General features: G+C 39.7%; 1 protein-coding gene across 1 annotated transcript in view; it reads left to right on the top strand.

Annotated features, from left to right (window-relative positions):
• SNX10 (sorting nexin 10) overlaps nucleotides 1–21,409 on the top strand; it is a 41,306-nt gene that overhangs the window by 13,878 nt on the left and 6,019 nt on the right. The window contains exons 2-4 of the mRNA XM_006832197.1: nucleotides 10,992–11,078; nucleotides 14,780–14,880; nucleotides 15,224–15,322. Of these exons, the coding sequence (XP_006832260.1) occupies nucleotides 10,992–11,078; nucleotides 14,780–14,880; nucleotides 15,224–15,322 (287 nt within the window). The remainder of the gene's footprint in view (nucleotides 1–10,991; nucleotides 11,079–14,779; nucleotides 14,881–15,223; nucleotides 15,323–21,409) is intronic.

The following is a 21,409-nucleotide window of genomic DNA, read 5'->3' as shown; positions in this document are numbered from 1 at the left end:
CGAGATGGATTGGCACAGTGGCAGCAGCAATGAGCTCAAGCTTAACAATGATTAGAGGATGGCTCAGAACCGGCAGTGTTTTGTTTTGTTGTGCATATGGTTGCTATGAGTTGGAATTGACTTGGCAGCACCTAACAACTACAGTGCCCTCCTGGTTAATCCCTATTAAGAGGTGTTTCATAGATTCACTGCTATTCTTCAGTGTTGCATAATATTCCACCGTGGGTATGTTCCAACGTTTGTTTATCCACTCTTCCATTGATGGACATTTAGGCTGTCTCCATCTTTTTGCTATTGTGAATAGTGCTACGATGAACATCAACGGGCATATATCTATTCGTGTCCTACCTGTTATTTCTTGTGGGTATGTACCAAGTAGAAGGATTGCTGGGTCATATGGTATTTCAATTTTAACCTTCTGAGGAAGTGCCATTCCATTTCCCAGTGGTTAAGCCATTTTACAGTCCCACCAGCAATGTAGGAGAGGCCCAGCCTCTACATTCTTGCCAGCATTTGCTTGTTTTTGTCTCTTTGAACTTTGCTATTAATGCTGCTGTGAGATGATATCTCATTGTTGTTTTGATTTGTACCTCTCTAATGACTAATCTCCATTAGTGTGTAGTGCTGTAAGGTAAGCACTGGATTGCAAGGTCAGTTTGAACCACAGGTTGGTGGTTCAAACCCACCAGCTGGTCCTCCTTGACGGCATTTAACAACAACAACAATGGCTAATGATCATGAGTATTTCTTCATATGTTTGTTGACTGCCTGAGTGTTTTCCTTGGTGAATTGTTTGTTCATGTTCTGTGCCCATTTTTAAATTGGATTGTCTTTTTCTTATAGAAATGCAGTTTTCTATAAATTTTAGAGATTAGTCCCTTGTCTGATAATGTCATTGCAAAAAAATTTCACCAGTCTGTGGACTCCCTTTTTACTCTTCTGGCGAAATCTTTTGATGCACGTGTGGTTCTTAAAGTGCCATCAAGTCGGTTCCGACTCATAGTGACCCATTATAGGATTTCTGAGGAGCAGCTGGTGGATTTGAACTGCTGACCTTGTGGTTTGCAGTACAGTGCTGATACTACAACACTGCATTAGGAATCAGTGTCTAATAGTTAGGGAGTCCCAGTCATCAATTTTGTCTTCTACTGTTTGTGTGTTTTTAGTAATGTTTAATAGAGTATTTGGAGTCCTGGTGTGGCGCTGTGGGCTAATGCACTAGACTGCAAAGTTGTTTGAACTGCAATGTTAGTGGTTCAAGTTTCCAGCTGCTCCTTGGAAACCCTGTACAGGGTTGCTATGGGTCAGCATCGACTCCATGGCACTTAATAACAACAATAGTGTATTTAGAGCTCCTCATTTGTCCCTGTTTTTTCATTGATGTTCTTTTTCATTATAAGTTTTATGCTTCAGTCTTTAGTCCATGTTGAGTTTGTTTTTGTGTATGGTGTGAGATACGGGTCTTGTTTCATTCTTTTGAAAATGGATTTCCAGTTTTGCCAGCACTATTTGTTGAAGAGACTAGCTCTTCCCCATTTAATGTGTTTTGGCCATTTGTCAAAGATCAGCTGACAGTATGTGAATAGATTTACTTCTGGGTTCTCAATTCTATTCCATTGTTCTTTTGTTGTGCCTGTACCAGGTTGTTTTGACCTCTGTGACTGTGTAGTAAATTTTGAGATCAGGGAGTGAGAGACCTCCAACTTTACTCTTCTTCTTAAGTAGTGCTTTATTCATACAAGGTCTCTTTCCATTATATATAAAGGTAGTGATCAGTTTTTCCATCTCTTTAAAGAATGATGTTAGAATCTGGTTTGGGATTATGTTATATCTACAGTTTGGGTACTGTTGATTTTTTCACATTGTTAAGTGTTAAGTCTTCCTATCCATGAGCACAAAATAGCCTTCCATTTTTGTAAATCTCTTTTGGTTTCTTATAGTAGCATTTTGTTGTTTTCTTTGTATAGGCCTTTTGTTTCCTTAGTCAGATTTGGTGCTGTAGAATAAGCTCTCGACCTCAAGGCTGGCTCCTCAGAAACCCTGTACTGGGCCGCTATGAGTTGGAACCAACTGGACGACACTTAAGAACAACGCCACCACAACAATTTCCTAATTTCCTTTTCAGAGTTTTACTCATTAGTATAGAGGAATCCAAATGATTTTTGTATACATCATCTGTGAAGAAACCAAAAGATCATAAAAAAAAAAAAGACCAAAATGGATATCAGAAGAGATTCTGAAACTTGTTCTTGAATGTAGGATAACTGAAGAGAAAGAAGAAATGGAAGTAAAAGAGATGAACAGAAGATTTCAAAGGATGACTCAAGGAGACACAGTAAAGTATTATAATGAAACGTGCAGAGACCTAGAGTAAGAAAACCGAAAGGGAAGAACGCACAGATCACTTCTCAAGATGAAAGAACTGAGGAAAAAATTCAAGGCTTGGATTTCAACATTGAAGAATTCTATGGGCAAAATATTGAATGATGTGGAAAGCACCAAAAGAAGATGGAAGGAATACACAGATTCACTGTTCCAAAAGAAGTAGTCTATGTTCAGACATTTCTAAGAGGTAGCATATGATCATGAACCAATGGTACTGAAGAAGTCTGAACTGCACTGAAAACATTGGGGAAAAACAAAGCTCCAGGAATTGATGGAATACAAATTGAAATGTTTCAACAAACTGATGCAGCACTGGAGGTGCTCACTCGATGGTGCCAGGAAATTTGGAAAATAGCTACACGGCCAACCGAATGGAAGAGACCTATATTTGTGCTTGCTCCAAAGAAAGATGATCAAATGGAATGTGGAACTCATCAAACAATATCATGAATAATTATGTGCAAGGATAATTCAGAAGCTATTGCAGCAGTCAGTACACTGACTGGAAGCAATTGATTGGAAGGTCTTGATTGGAAGCAGAGAATACCAGAAAGATGTTTACCTATGTTTCATTGACTATACAAAGGCATTCGGTTGTGTAGATCAAAAGCCATTGTAGATCACATTGGAAGAATGGGAATACCAGAACACTTCTTTGTGCTAATGAGGAAACTACATAGACCAAGAGGCAGTTGTTCTACCATATTGTTGTTGTGTGTGGTTCTGACTCACAGCAGTCCTGTATAGGGTTTCCAAAAGTGGGTGGTGGTTTGAACTGCCAGCCTTTCAGTTACCAGTTCATTGCTTATCCTACAGCACCGTACCAGGGATCAGCGGAATACTACATGGTTTAAAATCAGGAAAGCTGTTCATCAGGATTTCATCCTTTCAGCATACTTACTCAATTTGTAGAGCAAATAATCTAAGAAGATGTACTACATGAAGAATATGACATCAGGTTGGATGAAGAATTATTAACAGCCTGCAATATACAGATGACATAGTCTTGCTTGCTGAAGCGAATGGGATGTGAAACAATGAATGAAGAAGATCAGAGACTTTAGCCTTTAATATGGAGTCCTGGTGTGGTGCTGTGGTCTAAAGCACTGGACTGCAAGGTCAATTTGAACCACAAGGTAGGCAGTTCAAACCCACCAGCGACTCGTTGGAAACCCTATACAGTGTTTTATGAGTTAAAACCAACTTGATGGCACTTAACAACAACAACAACACCTCACCATAAAGAAAATACAAATCCTCACAACTGGAACAACAAGCACTATCATGATAAATGGAGAAAAGATTGAAATTGTCATGAATTTCATTTTACTTGGATCCATATCAATATTCATGAAAGTAGCAGTCTGAAAATCAAATGATGCATTGGGCAGATCTGCTGCAAATTATCTTTTAAAAGTACTAAAACCCAAAAACATCACTTTGGAGATCAAGGTGCATTTGACTGAAGCCATGGTATTTTTAGTCACTTCATATGAATCAGAAGTTGGACAGTGAATAAAGAAGATCAGAAAATTGATGCCTTTGAATTAGGGACTTGGTGAAGAATATTAAATGTACTATGGATTGCCAGGAAGAAGAACAGCCAGAATGCTTTTTAGACGTGAGGCTGGCAAGACTTCATCTTACATACTTTGGATATGTTTCAGCAGGGACCAGTCCCCGGAGAATGACATCGTGCTTGGTAAAGTAGAGGCCAGCAAAAAAATAGGCAACCCTCCAAGACATGGATTGATAACAGTGATTGCAACAATGGACTCAGTCATTGCAGTGATTGATTGTAAGGATGGCACAGGACTGCACAGTATTTATTCTGTTGTACAACATATGAGTTGAAACACTGACTCAGTGGCTTCTAAGATCATAGATATCCCTCTACACATGGTGTACTCACATATGCCTTCCGATAGACCTATGTAAGGACATACATATCTTTTGGTTATTACTGTTGTTGCAAAATCTGATACTCTATAGTATTTACCAAAGTCCCTTTTTTCTTGTGTACTTAGTGGATTCACCTTCATTCACTTTCCCCTTACCAAAAATAAAAAGTGTTTACTATCTAGAAAGCAATTTCTCCTCTCTTCTCCCGTTCTTAGTAACCATCAAAGAACATTTCTTTCTGTGTGTATCTCTCTCTATTCTTAACTTTGTAATAGTGAAACCGTATAGTATTTGTCCTTTTGTGATTAATTTACTTAAGTTAATGTATTGTATTCAGCATAATATTCTCTAGATTCATTCATGTTATGTTTCACGAAATCCTCATTATTCTTTATAGTTGTATAGTATCTTAGTTAAGTTAGTGTAATGTATTCAGCATGATGTTCTCTAGATTCATTCATGTTATGTTTTACGAACTCCTCATTATTCTCTATAGTTGTATAGTGTCTTAGTTAAGTTAATGTAATGTATTCAGCATAATGTCCTGTAGATGCATTCATGTTATGTTTCACGAAATCCTCATTACTCTCTATAGTTGTATAGTGTCTTAGTTCTCTTGTGCTGCTATAACAGAAATACCACAAGTGGATGGCTTTAACAACCAGAAGTTTATGCTGTCATAGTCTATGAGGATACAAGTCCAAATTTAGAGTGCCAGCACTTGGAGAAGGCTTGTGTCCTTTCAGCATCTGTAGACCCAGTATTCCTTAGAAAGCTCCATACACCTTTGCCTGGATCTAGGACTTTCACAGTGCAGGGAACTCAGGTCCAAAGAATGCACACTACTCCTGACTCTTGGTGATAGTGGCTCCCTCTTCTATGCTCAGGTCTCTGTCCTTTTATCTCTTGTAAGATAAAAGGTATTGCATGACACACCATTAGGAATGTCCCATAAATTGGATCAGGGTGATGGTGGAATTAAGGGGGGCATATTCCATCCTTAATCCTCTTACTGGTTTATCACATCAAATCACAGCATAGGGGATAACTACATCACAACTGCAAAACCACTGAGAATCGTGGCCCAGTCAGGTTGACGCAGAACCTTAGCTATTACTCAGTTGTACTCAAAGTTATCCATTCATCTGTTGTTTCCATCTTTTTTACTATTAACAATATTGCAATGAACCTAGGTCTAGGATTGTTTAAAAGATGAAGAGAAAAAAGCACATGTAAAATACTTGCTATAGTGTCTAGTACATGTCTAGGCCTGATAGAATACAGCTATCTTTATTGTTAATTTCACCTCTTATTAGAACCACTTGCCTTCAAGTTGATTTCAACTCATGGCGACTCCTGGGTTTCAGAGGATAACTGGGCTCCTTAGGGTACTTAATGGTTGATATTTTTGTAAGTAGATCATCAGGCCTTCCTTCTGTAGTGCCTCTAGGTAGACTAGAACCTCCAACATTTTGGCTAGTGGGTTAGTGATTGAATTATTTGTAGCACTATGGAATTCTTCACTTTGTGTTGTTAAGTGCCGTGGAATCAGTTCTGACCCATGGCAACCTTGTATAGGGTTTTTGAGGATCAACTGGTGGGTTTGAATTGCCAACCTTGTGGCTAGCAGTCCAGTGCTTATCTTATAGCCTCAAACCAAGACTCCTTAGGTATAAGAGAAAAAAAGACAAAATGGAAATGAATAATGATTGAACCTGGAGTTGAGGGTGGGAAAACAGGGTACACTGAAATCAGAGAGTGATTATTATAAAAGAACACTGGAATTAGTTTTCAGAGTCTAGCTGTCTCTTTAGAAGTCTATTTCACGTGAAGAACAGTAGGGATCTGTTAGTTTAAATTTTTAATTCTACTCTGCCTGACTTTTTCTTCCACACTAGATACAGTCATTAGACCCAAGAAGTCGTTAAAGTGTTTAATAAGGTTATTAAATTGACTAACTGCTTCTGCTGAGGCAATTTTCATCGGAAATCCATATGATTCTAGGTATGGAACCCCCGAGATGTCCTCTGTGGCTGACAGACTGTCAGCATTCCTTTGAAGGATGGTGGGCAGTATCGTGAGGGATGCGTCTAATTAAGGGATTATAGGTGAACCTTGGCTTCCTGGGTGTGCTGTTCAGAGCTGCGAGTGTGGTGAAACTTCACTAATTCCTACTAATTGCAGGGTGGGGGAAGGGAGGCCCATCTGAATTATAGAATATTTTAAAATAAATGTACTTTTATTACTCTTGAGTACATATTTTAACTCCAACTAGACTAACAAATTGTTGTCTGTTACAAGTCTTAAGGGACCCTAACATCACTAAGTTACTAAAGCTATCAGAGTGATTTTCAATTATTTCTATGTAAATAAGTGCTTCTGGAGTTCTTCAGGGTGCTTGAAAACAGTTTGTTCTCATAGATCTTAAACATTGCTCCTGTAGTCGTATGCTGTTAATTGGCACACCTTAGAGGAATGGGTTTGTTAAGATAAACTTTGCACCAGCTGCTGAAAGCCTTCTTAATCCATAGAGTCCAAGACTCAAATGGATGAGGATTTTAGTTCAGTAAAAGTTTGATCTCGTTTTTTTCCTGAAATCTTTCATTCATACATGTATGCATTTTTTCATTTAATGATATTAATGGGATGCAGTTAAGTCTCATAACTTAGTTTCTGATAGAGGAGGTCTGTAGGTAATTGTAGGCATGCCTAGGAGCTTGAGGGGTTGAGTAGCGGATCAAGTAGTTCAAACTGGGTGAATCTTAGAAGGATTTCCAGAGGGAACCGTGACCAAGTTGAATTATGAAATGGAATTTAGAGTTAGCAAAAAAAAAAAAAAAAAAGGAAAGAAAGCAGGAGGTGGAGTGGGGCCAGCAATCCAGGCAGAGGGAACAACATATTTAAAAGCCCTGGCCGTGTGAGATAACAGGTTGTATATCTGGGCGGAGTAAGCTTAGCTTTCAGAGTTAGATGGAGTGAGACTCATGAAAGACTATATGTGCTACTTAAAGAGTGTGAACTTGCTCTTGAAGGTTATAAGAAAGGCTTTGAAGGATTTTCAGCAGGGAAATGACATCATCAGATGTATGCTTTGGAGCCAATCTTGTCTTAGTGTTCAGAATGAATTGGATAAGGGCCCGGAGATCAATTAGCAACTCTTGAATTAATGTTGGGCAAGAGGTCCTTGAACCAAGGCAGTGATTGAGTTGTAGGTGGTTCAAAGGAGAATGAATCTGAAGGTCTTAATCAGGGTAGATTTGGGGAGTAAATCAAAGAGAGGAGTAGTCTGGGGTAACTGGGTTCTAGCTGGGGTTTTACAGTTACTATGGATGCCTTTTTCTGAGATGGGAAGTAGCATGACGTGGGAAGGGCTCTAGACTCGACTCTGAGTGCTTGTGGGTTTCCCAAGTAGGACGGTCTAGCTGGAAGAAGAGGCAGTTGGTAGCTAATTTAACAACCACCTCAGCTCACATGGGTATGTATGAAGTAACCTTGGAATTGTAACAGGGCGTGAACAGCAGCTGGGGATGACTCGCAGGGTCACAGCAACATTTTGGGAAACAGAAAGGGAAAGACTTTGCCATTCACTACAGAACAGTGACACTCCAACCAAGTTAACAAAGGATTTCCAGATGAAGAAAGTCATATTTGAAGCCTTAGCACAGTAGTTCATTTTGATGTAGCATTTCAAATGCATTGCTTTGCTCTTAGAAGACATTTTCTTATCCTCATGGTTTTAGAATATGTATTCAACACATCCTTCCTTGGATAACGATTAGACTTAACTAACAAATAATAGTGGTAAAGTTTGAGAATTTTACTCATAGAAACGAGGAAAATAGACTCTAACTTCATTTGGTGTTATGCTGACTATTCCTTCTACAAATACTATAAAGTCGTGTCACACTAGGATTCCTAAGTGTTCACTATCGGGTTTTTTTTTTTGTACTTTAAAAAATATATGCAGTTGGTTTAGCTATTCTTAACTTGTTGCCGATGCCTGTGGGAATAATTCAATGCTTTGGGTTTATAAGCTTTTTCCTTTTCATATAGTACTGCTTTACATTCATATAGCACTTTTCAAAAAATTTCCCAGTATGTGCATGTTTATTTTATAAAATAAATGATCCTTCTGACAAACAGTTGAGTCTCTGATGGGGTCCAGCTAGAAGTTTGAGTCCACCTAGAGGTGTTCTTGGAAGAAAGGCCTAGCAAAAAATCAACCTTTGGCTGCTCTATGGCACATAGTTGTATTCTGACACACACGGGGTCACCATGAGTTGGAACTGACTTGGTTGTAACTTGTTCAGCTGGTTAACAAGTAGCTCTGATAGGTTGGGCAGGTATCATTTCCATTCCCCAGATGTGCAGAATGAGCCTCAGTGCATACATTCAGACTTAAGGAAGTAGGTGAGCCAAGATTTGCCCCTAGTTCTGTGTCCATAAACCCAGCGCTCGTCCCATGAAAAGGGACAGGTTGCTTAAAGCCTGTATGTTAGCAATTGAACTGTAGGTAACAAATAGGGGGAAGCGTTCTGGTAGTTCTCAGAACTATTTGTCATTGCTACCATGGCACTGAAGGGTAAGCTGAACTGCTAACTACAAGGTTGGAGGTTCAAACATACCAGCTGTCCCTCAGAAACCCTGTTCTTGGGTCACTGTGAGTTAGAACTTACTCGACGGTACTTAACAACAGTCATCATTGGTTTATAATATAGTGAGTGGCTAGTGGGTATGTGGCACTGTAGTGACTCTTGATTTTATTATTTTTGTTCAGAAACTTTTTTAAAATGACAACTTTGTAGCAAATTTACTAACAGCTTTCCTTGTCCTTTCATTTGTGTTTAATCTTGATGAAGACTGAGTACTTCAGTAACAGATGCATACATTCTACAGTTAGTGTAGAACATTGAGCTGTTGAAAATACTTAATTTCCTTTTTGGTATGTCCATGAACTTCTCCCTCTGCAGTGGAAGGTAGAGCGCCCAGCACCCTCTGAGGAAGACTTCCATGTGACAAGATGAGTAGCCTTCCCCAGGAGTGTGGCTGGAAGGGGGCAGGGTGACCTTGTCAGCTGTTGTCATTGTTCTGTCTTTACTCAGCTTTTAGGCAGGGCCAACTTTGTCATGGAATCCCTGTGTGGCACTGTGGGTTAATACACTAGACTGCAAGTTCGGTTTGAACTGCAAGGTCGGTGGTTCAAGCTCACCAGTCGCTCCTTGGAAACCCTATACAGGGTCGCTATGGGTCGGAACCGACTGGACGGCACTTAACAGCAACAACAACAGTGTGCTGGCTCTGTAGGATAAGCACTGTACTGTGAACCACAGGTTGGCAGTTTGAGCTCACCAGTGGCTCTGCAGGAGAAAGACAAGGCTTTCTGCTTTTGCAAAGACTTACAGTCTCAGAAACCCTACACAGGGTCACTGTAAGTCAGAACTGACTGGATGGCACTCAACAATAGTCCCTCTTGTCATTTAGACTGTGATTTTAAGAAATAATAGCCAGAATATTTATAACATCACCATATTGTTATCTTGCCGTATTCTATCTCTGTATCTCCCTAAAGGATTTAAAAATGACATAATGCAATTTAATAGGGCATTGATTCAGAATCCCTGTGTACAGAGGACAAGCAGTGGGGCAGAGGTCTCAAATGTAAGCACAAAGTATGGACTGTTGTTGTTTTGTTGTTTCTTTGTTTTAGTAAAATGAAGGCACTATGTCCAGAAAACTCTAGACTTTTTCTTCTTCCTCATCTGCTCTGAAGTGTTTACAGCCTGAGTCTGTTTTGCCAAAGTAAAGCCATGTTAGATGCCTCTAAGTCTTAAACTTCACAACAAGCTGAAATACTCAAAATTAGATCCAGTTAGTAAATTTTATGATTATCTTAATGCTAATTGTGCCAAGTCAAGCATTTCTTTTCCTGCCCATTCTTTCGTGTTTGAACCTATCTAACTTAGTAAAGAGCAGTTTGTGAAAAGTATTGTGTTTAAAATTTTACTCCATATTTTTATTTTTATTATCTTTAAAAGGGAATGAAAATTTCCACTGTAATGCTTTTTTTTTTTCCTTTTCTTAAACATCTCTTTTGCCATAGCAGGTTATTATGAAGATGAAGTGACCTAATAGATCGGGATTTATTTTGAAAATAGCAAAGTATTACATAAAAGAAGGTGTTTGTATTTCTACTAGTAAGTTATTACTCCTTACTGTCACAAGGCGGGTTTGCACACCCAGAGTCCATTTCAGCGCTCAGTGCTGACTTTCCACATGATCGTTACCACCCCTTCTTGAGCCCTAGGAGGATTTACTAGGCAGGGCCAAGGGCCTGTAGTCTTTGTTTAGAGTCCTGAAGAAATTTAAAAGGACTGTTTGTAAAATTTGAGCAAAAAGTGAACCCACTTTTTATGTTTAAAATGAAAAAACCAGCTTTTTAGGATGCTTTCTTACTTGTTTGCAAATAACGTTTTATAAAGCTAAATTGTTTGTGGTTTAAAAGAAAAAAAAAAGGGGTTTTTTTTTTTTTTTTTTTTTTTTTTTTCACACTTGCCTGTGGTGTCTGATTCATTAACTTCTTGTTTTTTGAAGGATTACCACTGCTTTGGGTAAGCTTCAGCATTCTTGTACAGTCATTTCTCGTAGCTCTCTCTACTGCTACTTGAAATTCTGAAACTTTTTCTTTGTTTATGATGCCCTTACAGGAATTTGTAAGTGTGTGGGTCCGAGACCCTAGGATTCAGAAGGAGGACTTTTGGCATTCTTATATTGACTATGAGATCTGTATTCACGTAAGTATCCAGTTAGTAGTCAGCAGAAGTCGTGGTAATTTTTCATAGCAAACATTTTATGAGGCACTATGAATCGCTTATGTGGCAGTGGGTTTGGTTTGGGGTTTATGATATGCTTAAAATTTGTAAAAGTTTTCTGAGTTCAAAGAACTAAATTTCAGTGATTCGAACGGATTTATCTCTTAAACTCAGTAGAAGGATGGTTCCTCAAGTTTAAAGTTTTTGAATTCTTTATTACTGTTGTTAAGATTTTAAAGTTTATTGTTTTCATGTATGAAGATATTGTTGTTGTTGTTTAGTGCCTTCGAGTCAGTTCTGATGCATAGCGACCCTGTATAGGGTTTCCAAGGAGCAGGTGGTGAATTTGAACCATTGACCTTGCAGTTCAAACAACCTTGCAGTCCAGTGCTTATCCTACAGCACCACACCAGGACTCCATGACTATCTTAGCACAATTAAAATATATGGTTAAGGAGTATAGCTCATTAACAGTATTTCTTTAAGATTTGTTATAGCATATTTCTAGAAAATATTGCCTGATAAATCTTTAGTTTTGAGAGGATGTAGAGTTTTCTGGGAAAAAAAAAAAAAGCAATATTTTATATATATCATCAGAAATTCTTTAACTGTGTCTAAAATATTGTGAGTCCATATACGTTAAGGAGCTCTGGTAACATAGTGGTTACTAGTCGGGTTGCCTATCTCAAGGTCAACAGTTCGAAACTACCAGCTGTTCTGCAGGAGAAAGATGAGGTGTTATGCTCCCGTAAAGATTTAAAGCCTTGGAAACCCTGTGCAGGGTCACTTATGAGTTGGAACCAATTCCACGGTACTTAACAACAACATCATATACATTATGGTAGGCCTGATATCCTGGTGTGGCGCTGTTGGTTAATGCGCTAGACTGCAATGTCCACTTGAACTGGAAGGCCTCTGGTTCAAGTTCACCAACTGCTCCTATACAGGGTCATTATGGGTAGGAACCTGACTCGGCGGCCCTTAACAACAACAACAACAAAACAGCAAATGCAGGTATAGAGTCTTTTCTGCTATAAAAATAGCATAAAATTAATTCTGAAATCTCCATCCTAGCCAGAAGTGATTGGTTCAACAAATATTATTTGATACTATTCTGGTGTTTGTCTAAAATGCTAATAAATTGACAGTGAATCTTGGCTTGGAGGCTAGGACTGCAAAAACAAGCAAATAAATTTAGAGGAACTTAATGAATTTGGGATCTCAGTTAGATCTGTGTTGGGAGAGGCTTCTGCTTGTTATGACAAAGAGAGAATGTCTGGGCCAGAGAATTCTAGTCTGCCTCTCTTAGATTTTATACTTGTGGAGCTTTGCAGGTAAAGAAATCTGGTGTTTAACCTGTTTTAGTTAACCTCAAGGGGACTAATAATAGGTGACTCTGAAATCTTAAATTTACTTGAAACTTTAAGCTAATGAATTGCTGAATAGGTCATCATAGACAACGCTCCTGAATTTGTTTTGCAAATAAAGGATGTATGGGCAGTCCTTACTCTAATGTAGATCACAGATGAATCTCCAGTGATGGATATTCATAGTGACTCTGAACAGAGAAATCTAAGTGAGTTTGAATTGACCCAACCTGTACCCAAGGCAACAGGAGTCCCTGCAGTGGCCTGGTATTCTTTGGGGCGAGACAGCTGAGCGGAGACCTTTCCCCAGACTCGTTAGGACACCAATTCTGGTGTAACATAGCCTTCTAGTTTAGTCCCTAAGGAGCACATTAGAGCCATGCCCTGATGTGCTTTGGGCTCCACCCACAGACTGTTTTTGTGCCACAAATCCTGCCAGTATACTTTGCTGCCACACCACCAAAGATAATAGGACTTGGACCAGTGGCTACCTCTCTGCAGCCTGAGTTTTCCTGAACTTTTATATAGCAAGAATACAAGGAACTATCCATTTTATGGAAACAGTTTGAGAATTAATGCACATATCACTTAGCTGTCTCAAGGAGAACAGCTGCTAATAGAATAATAGCAATTTGAGAAATCACATAAATATTGGGGACAAAAGAGAAAAATCTGTTTCTCATTTGACAATATAAAGATTATGATATAGAATTTTGAAACAAATACAGGGAATATAAAAATGTAGTGAATATGAGTCGGGCTGCTAACCTCAAGGTCAGCAGTTTGAAACTACCAGCATTCCATGGGAGAGAAATGAGGCTTTCTGCTCCTGTAAAGATTTACAGTCTTGGAAACCCTATTCAGGGTCGCTATGCGTCAGAACTGACTCCACAGCACATAACCACCACCACCAATTAAAAAAAAAAATGAAGAGACAAATTTCCAGTATCTTGTTTTGCCCAGAGGAGAAGTACACATATTCACCAGGGCTCTGTTTATCCAGAGGAGGAGCACTGTGGTTTAGTTGAGGATGAGGACATTGGAGGTAGCTTTTTCTACAGAAAAAGAGCATTTAGTAAATATTGGTGTGGCGCTGTGGGTTAATGCGCCAGACTGCAATGTTGTTTGAACTGCAAGGTTGGCGGTTCAAGCTCACCAGCAGCTCCTCGGAAACACTATACAGGGTCGCTATGGGTCAGAATCGACTCAACGGCACTTAACAACAACAACAACAGTAATATTCCTAGATAACATTTACCAGGTGCTTGTTACCATCTTCACAATCACTCCATGAAATGGGTAGGTCCGATTTCATCGCTCTGCACAGTCAGGAGAAAGTTAGATGACTGCCCCATAGCAGAGCCTGACTGGAATTCCGGGTTCAAAACCACCAACCGCTCCTCGGAAACCCTGTACCGGGTTGCTGTGAGTCGGAACCAACTTGAAGACACCTAACAACAACAGCAGTTGCCCTCCAGGCTGACCCTCTTCCCAGCGCCCCCCTCACATCTGGTAGAGAAAGGAAATGTTCTCATGTTTAGAAGTTATTTCAGGATTCCTGGTGAGTTGTGCGCTGCCTCTGACACTCATGTTCAGGAGTGGGGCGGCTTCTGTGACATAGATATTGTGTCAAGGATATGAGAAAGTGTCTTATCCCCAAATTCTCCTCCAGCTGCTTGAATGGTCTTAAAGCACAGCAGACGACCCCAGGCTCTCAATTTAGACTTTGTTTTTGATGATCCATTCCTTAAAGTCAGTGCTAAACTAGGTGAGCAGGAAACGACTTCAGGATTTTGAAAGCAGCTGGATTCGACTCATCCAGAATAATAGCTGCTCACTGATGTCATCCCAGCGCTCTTCATATGGTGGGCAAGGACAAGATTTTAGAGCACTGGCTGGCATAAATACAATTTTGGTTGTGTAATCCTGTTGAGAATGAAGATTTTTGAATGACTTCCGCCCTGTCCTGTAGGTTGCTATGAGTCAGAATCGACTTGATGGCAGTGAGTGGGTGGGTGAGATAGTAATAGAAATCCCTGGATCTCACAAGTGATTAACTTTGCTCAGCTGCTGAGCAATAAGGTTGGCAGTTCAAGTCTTCCCAGAGGTGCCTTGAAAGAAAGTCTTGGCACTCTACTAAAAATCAGTCATTGAAAACCCTATGGAGCATAGTCCTGCTCTGATCCCTAAGGTGGTCTCCACGAGTCAAAAGCAAATAGCATTTCGTTGTTTTTATATCGTGTGTTACAGATAAAAGAAAAGCATTTTTTTTCCCTCAAGTGAGGCTAGTGTTTCTTTTTCTGTTTCTCTCAACAGACCAACAGCATGTGTTTTACTATGAAAACATCCTGCGTACGAAGAAGATACAGAGAGTTTGTATGGCTAAGGCAGAGACTCCAAAGTAATGCTCTGCTGGTGTAAGTAATTTAAAGGGTGTACTATGGACACTGCCTTATATTCAGTAACTAAGTATTAAGTTCCCTATGTATTAGATCAGGTATAAAGGATTTCATAGGCTTTCTTCTTGACTACAATAACACACTTTCAGTTAGTTTTAAAATTTATCATTTGAGTTCCACCAGCTTTTTTAGATATGTCCATGAAGGGGTTCAGAAATGTTGCAAGTTGCTTTTTCTTTAGGCTAATTGATAGCCTCAATTTCTTATTAATAGTTGTATAGTAATTATTGTCAAGCATAATTTGCCTCACTGTTACTAAACCAGTCTGATTTGATCATTGTTTTTTTCTCTTTCTCATAAGACAATTGCCAGAACTTCCATCTAAAAACCTATTTTTCAACATGAACAATCGTCAGCATGTGGATCAGCGTCGCCAAGGTTTGGAAGAGTTCCTCAGAAAGTAAGTACACAGAAATTCTTGTGTTCAGATTATGGGCGTGGGCAAAGTGATTGCAAGAGTTATTTGTTATTTTTTATGATCTTGAGGGGCAGAACATTGCTGAGCTTGACTTGCTAATAATTAGATACATACTCAGTAGTTCATTTCCTATATTAGAGCACCATCTTGTGGTTCACATCATATGATACAAACTTGGGACTAAATCTAGAACGAAAACAATGTGCTAATTAAGTCAGATAACAAATACATTGTAAGCGATAAAGCAGATCCAAATTACTTGGGAGTTTATCTGACAAAAGTAAAGATTTCCCAGGAAACAAATGTGCCTAGTTAAAAAAGAACTTCTTAAAACTGTTTATTTACAACATCTGATGATTGACAGACCAAAATCAGCTCTACAATGGGCTGCTACTATCTTTCTGGCTCCTCTAAATTCATGATTTGATATTACTATTTGTAGGGAATGCTTGTTAGAGAGTATCTGTTGACAATCGAATAGTCTTCACAGTGGCTTATTAATTGGATTATTCTTTGATGGTGGGTACTTCGATTAAAGGTATTTGAATTCACACAGCAATTTCCCTTTGATTCCAGTCTTTAGTAGCGTAGTGGTTATGAATCAGGCTGTGAACTTCAGTTTGAAACTACCAGCTGTTCCGCTGGAGGAAAATGAGGCTGTCTGCTCCCATAATGATTTGCAGCCTCAGAAACCCTGTACAGGGTCGCTATGAGTCAGAGCCAAATTCAGGCACACTACCACCATCACCACCCACCACCATCCCATGGAAAGCAATGCTTCATCATGATTTGCTTGAAGACTCTGAGACCAGACTTCTTGGGTTCTGGCTCTGCCACTTACTGGTGGTTTGGGTGAGCATTTTCACTCCTCTTTGCGTGTAGTTATCTGTCTGTAAAATGGGATTAACAATACCAACCTCATAAGGTTGTTGACAAGATTAAATAATGAATGAATGTATATAAATCACAACAGTGCCTTGGCATATAATGTATACTATATAAGCGGTATATACATATATATGTGTGTGTATACACACACTAAATACTGTGTTGGAGTCCTGGTGTGGCACTATAGGATAAGCACTAGCCTGTTCATCACAAGGTCAGCAGTTCAGACCCATCAGCTGCCCCTTGGAAAAACCCTACATAGGGTCTCTAGGAGTCACAACTGACTCAAAGGCACTTAACTACATCTAAGTGTTTGTCATTGTATTTTAGTACACTTAGAAATGGAACAGTTTCCAGCTAATTGTTTCCAACTTCAGTTTTATAGAAGAGGAAATGAACTGAGTCACCTGACCAGTTGGTGACAGGCCACAGTCTCCTGAATCCTCTTTTTTTCCCCTTAAGATCTGATGGAATCGCCTTTGAGTTCCCTAAATGGTACCTTAGAGCTTGCTTGCTTGCTTGTTAAGTGCTGTCAAGTTAACTTTAACTCAGAGCTACCCTGTATAGATAGGGTTTCCAAGGAGCAGCAGGTGAATTTGAACCACCGACTTGAGGTTCAAACCAACCTTGCAGTCCAGTGCATTATCCCACAGTCTGAGGCAATATACTGCCTTCTCCCCATGCGTTTCACTCATAAAAGGCTTGGGTATTAAGTATGCACGTGAATACTAATATTTATTACTCCTAGATTGACATAGTGCCTTTCCTTTGACATAAATGAACCTCTAAGATTATAAACTGTGGGAAGGTGGGAATAGAAAAAGATGGCAGAGGAACAAGAAAGAGTAGAAGCAACCAGAATACCTGAATTCATTGAAAGAGTAGCTGAGTCAAGTCAACAGAAAATATGATACCACAAGCAAGACAGAACAAAGACCTGGTCAGGTGGTTTCTGCCCTTCCCCTTGAGGATAGCTCTAATTTGAATTGTCTGCATGGGGCCCAGGTGGCTGATGGCTGCTCGCTTAGATGTGGTCTCTGTAGCTCTGGTTTGCACAGCAGCCCTGCCTCCACATGCTTCCCCTGGGAAGCTGCATACTGGCCATCACCAGTGAGGATTGAGCAGGGGGCCACCGAGTCCTGTTAGCCCTGTCAGCATTGAGGAGCTGCTTGTCTTGTGCAGAGTAAAAGTTTCCATAGTTGAGGTCAAAGGACAGCAGGCATCTCTTTATTTATGCTGCTACTTAAGTGCAGGCCATGTTTTTTTGACCAGGAATCACTTCATTGTTTTGAACACAACCCTGCTTCCCCTGGTTGATCTGCCAAAATGTCCGCTTATACTACACTAGGTTATTTTTGCACACTGTAGAGTGTGACTTTTATATAGTAGTATATATGTCTTAGTGAAAAGTGCTCTTGATCAGGAACTTGAGGATTTAGGTCTCTTTTGGTGAATTGTGGCTCCTGATTTTTTTCTAGCACTGGGATGCTAATCACCAGGTCGGCGTTGGTGATTCAAACCCACAATCCGCTCCTCAGAAACCCTATACAGGGGTGCTGTGAGTCAGAACCTACTTGGTGACACTTAACAACAACAATAAGACTTTGAAAAAAGTCATTAATTCCTTTGAACCTTGTTCTGTATAAAGCATAGGATAATGTAATGCATGCACTGACAACCTTACAGGTTTATTGTGCTGTACAAATGATGGCTCAGAAAAGACTCTGAAAGCTAGGCAGCTGTCATTCATTCAGCAAGTATTTATTAAGTGATTGCTTTAGGCATGTTAAGTACTATCAAGTCAGTTCTGATCCATATTGACCCTATGTAGAGTTTTCAAAGAGCAACTGGTGAGTTTGAACCATTGACCTTCAATGGTTCAAATGCACTGTGCAGTCCAGCGCATTAACCCACAGCACCACACCAGAACTCCTTGCTTTCGGGTAGGCACTGGGAATATAAGACTGTACAAAACAGACACAAATCCTTGTCCGCTTGGGGAAGCACTGTATAAAGAGGCTTCAAAACGTTTGTAGAAAAATGGGATTAAAAGATAATGAAATTTGCCCATGAACTTTTGGAAGCCCTGTTGTTTTTATGGACTCCTGGTGTAGCACTGTAGGATCATCACTGGATTGTGAACCTCAAGCTCAGTGGTTCATATCCACCTGCTGCTCCTTGTAAACTCTGTACAGGGTTGCTGTAAGTTGGAATAGACTCAGTGCCACTTAGCAACAACAGCATTGTGTATATTCTGGAGGTTATGGCTGGTGCATATGGTTTGCACTTGGCTACTCAGTGGAAGATTGATGGTTCAAATCCACCAAGCACCTCCATGGAAGAAAGGCCCGCAATTTACTTCAGGATTCCAAACCTGTTACCATTGGATTAATTTGGATTCATGGCAACCCCATGGGCTACAGAATAGAAGTGCTCCATTAGGTTTTTGGGCTATCAGCTTTACAGAAACAGGTCCCTCGGCCCTTTTTCCATGGTGCTGCTGGGTGGGTTTGAACTGACAACTTTTAGGTTAGTAGCTGAGAGCAAACCATTGCACCACCCACAGACCTTTTTCCATAAGATTATAGTCCCTGAAAATTCTGGAGTGCGGTTCTACTCTGAAATGCATGGAGTGGCCAGGAGTTGGAATTGACTGGATGGCAATGTTTTTGTTTTTGAAAAAAAATTTATGATTAGATGATTACAGTTGGATTCGGATTCACCTTCTGCAAGCCAAATCTTGGAATAGAAACTGGGTTATCTTGGGATGCCCCTTGTCCCACTGGTTATGTGACCATTTATTTCCAAGCAAATGAGTTTCACATAAAAAATGAAAGCTGGTTTTCCTGTGTGGTTTGACCTTGAAGGAAGCAAGGAGTCTAATCCCACATGGTTAGATTCAGCCCGACTGGAAGGAGCACTGGTACCCTTCTTGCTTCACCCCTTCCTCTCTCCTGTGCCCTTCAGATTCTGGTACATAGCTCTTCTGGTCATTGTCTAGTCCCAAGCCGCTGCCCCTGGGTACCCCTTCTCTCCCTACTCCACTCTGAGAAACTGGATGTGATGTGCAACTTGGCACTGTGGTCCTGATGTCCACCTGCCTTCTTTGAAGTTCATTTGGCTTCCTATTAGTAGGGCTACCTTATCAACAGACCCACCTTGCTTGTTTATAGATAACTGGGGAGCATTCTAAGGAGGACACCAGAATATTATAAAATATGCTTGAGCTGTAGGGTTCTAGCCTGCTTTCTCCACCCCGACCCCATTGTGTGTCAAAGTAGAACTTGTGCTTAGCATGCATTTTAAAATTTGTTTTTATGTAAATTTCCAAGTTGTGAATCAAACACTCTGTGTTTGTGTGTGTATATATCTGAACGTATCCCTTCTCTCCCCAGTTGATCTACCACTCAGTTGTAGTCCAGTTATACTGTACTTGGGTATTTTTGCACACTGTATTGTTTCATGGCTTGCTGGTTGTATTTGATGCTTATACTGTTATGGCATTGTAGGATCAGCACTGGATCACAAGGTTGGCAGTTCAAACCCATCCTCTGCTCCTCAGAAACCCTATCTATACAGGGTTGCTATGAATTGGAATCAACTCGACTGTACTAAAACAACAACAAAAACAACAATATGGAGTGATATATATATCTGTATCTATATATCTATCTCTATATTTATATATTGTTGTTGTTAAGTTCTGTCTAGTTGGTTCTGACTCATAGAGACCCCATATAGGGTTTTCGAGGAGCAACTGGTGAGCTTGAACTGCCAAACCTGTGGTTCAAACAGACTTTGCAATCCAGGGCATTAACCCATAGCACCACACCAGGACTCTCTTTCTCTCTCTGTGTTATGTGTATATATATTTGTTGTTGTTGTTAAGTGCTGTCAAGTTGATTCTGACCCATAGCGACCCTGTATAGGGTTTCCAAGGAGTGACTGGTGAACTTGAACTGCCAACCTTGAGATTCAAATGACTTTGCAGTCTGGCGCATTAACCCACGGCGCCAGACCAGGACTCATATATATATATGTGTGTGTGTGTGTGTGTATGTATTTATATATATATATATAAAGCGTTGAGTAGATTCCAACTCATAGCTACCATGTATAGGGTTTCCAAGGAGTGACTCGTGGGTTTGAACCACCAACTTTGTGGTCAGCAGTCCAGTGCTTATCTAATAGCACTACACCAGGACTCCCATATGGTGAAACCAAAGTACTGTTGTCTCTGTGTGTGAGTATAAAATATAAATCTGCATGCATACTCTCATTTTAAAGTCATTTGTTTAATAATACATATTTAATAACCAAGTGCATATTCAGGCAGTTCTTCATAGAAGAATTAGAATGTTATTTGTTTATTGAACACTTGCTATGTGCTTGACATTTTTCTGGTTTTATCTTAATAGTTATGAGCAATTTTAAGAGTTGGTTATTGTTGTTGTTAAGTACCATTGAGTTGGTTCTGATTCATAGTGACGCTGTATAGGGTTCCCAAGGAGCAGCTCAAAATGACCTTGCAGTCCAGTGCTTTATCCCACAGTGCCATAGCGGGACTCATGGTTATTATTAACTCAAGTTTGAGCAAAGAAGTAATAGAAAAGGTAGAGGCAGTACATTAATCTCAGGAACTGGCAAATTTATAGCTGTTGTTATTGTTAAGTGCCGTCAAGTCGATCAACCCATAGCAACCCTGTATTGGTTTTCCAGGGAGCAGCTGGTGAGCTTGAACCACCGACCTTGTGGTTCAAATGACTTTGCAGTCTGACGCATCAGCCCACAGTGCCACACCAGTTAGGACTCAAATGCTAGTGAAATTTGGTCAGTGTGATTGTGAGATTTTTCAAATATATTCATCAGATTTAGCCCATAATCCCCTTTTACTTTGTTTTTCTACTGATTAATTACAAATCAGAAATTGTTTTTATCTATTAGTAATAATGGGAAAAGGAGGTTATAGACTGAAATTATAAACCCTTTTAGTAGGTCTACAACCAGGGATGATGGTATTCAGAAGATTTTTTTAGGTATGATTGACCGAATCAGGAGTGGGGGGGACCAGCTTTCCTTCTTTGCTGACTCTATGCCATTAGTATTTATGCTACATTTTAGACTTTCATATTGTATTTTATATTTCTTAAAAATGTAAAGAATATCAGTGTTCTTTAAAAA

The sequence above is a fragment of the Chrysochloris asiatica genome, unplaced genomic scaffold, assembly GCF_000296735.1.
Source record: "Chrysochloris asiatica unplaced genomic scaffold, ChrAsi1.0 scaffold00006, whole genome shotgun sequence".
Classification (NCBI taxonomy): domain Eukaryota; kingdom Metazoa; phylum Chordata; class Mammalia; order Afrosoricida; family Chrysochloridae; genus Chrysochloris; species Chrysochloris asiatica.
Note: the sequence above shows the minus strand (reverse complement) of the source record. Positions and strands in the feature narration are given on the sequence as shown.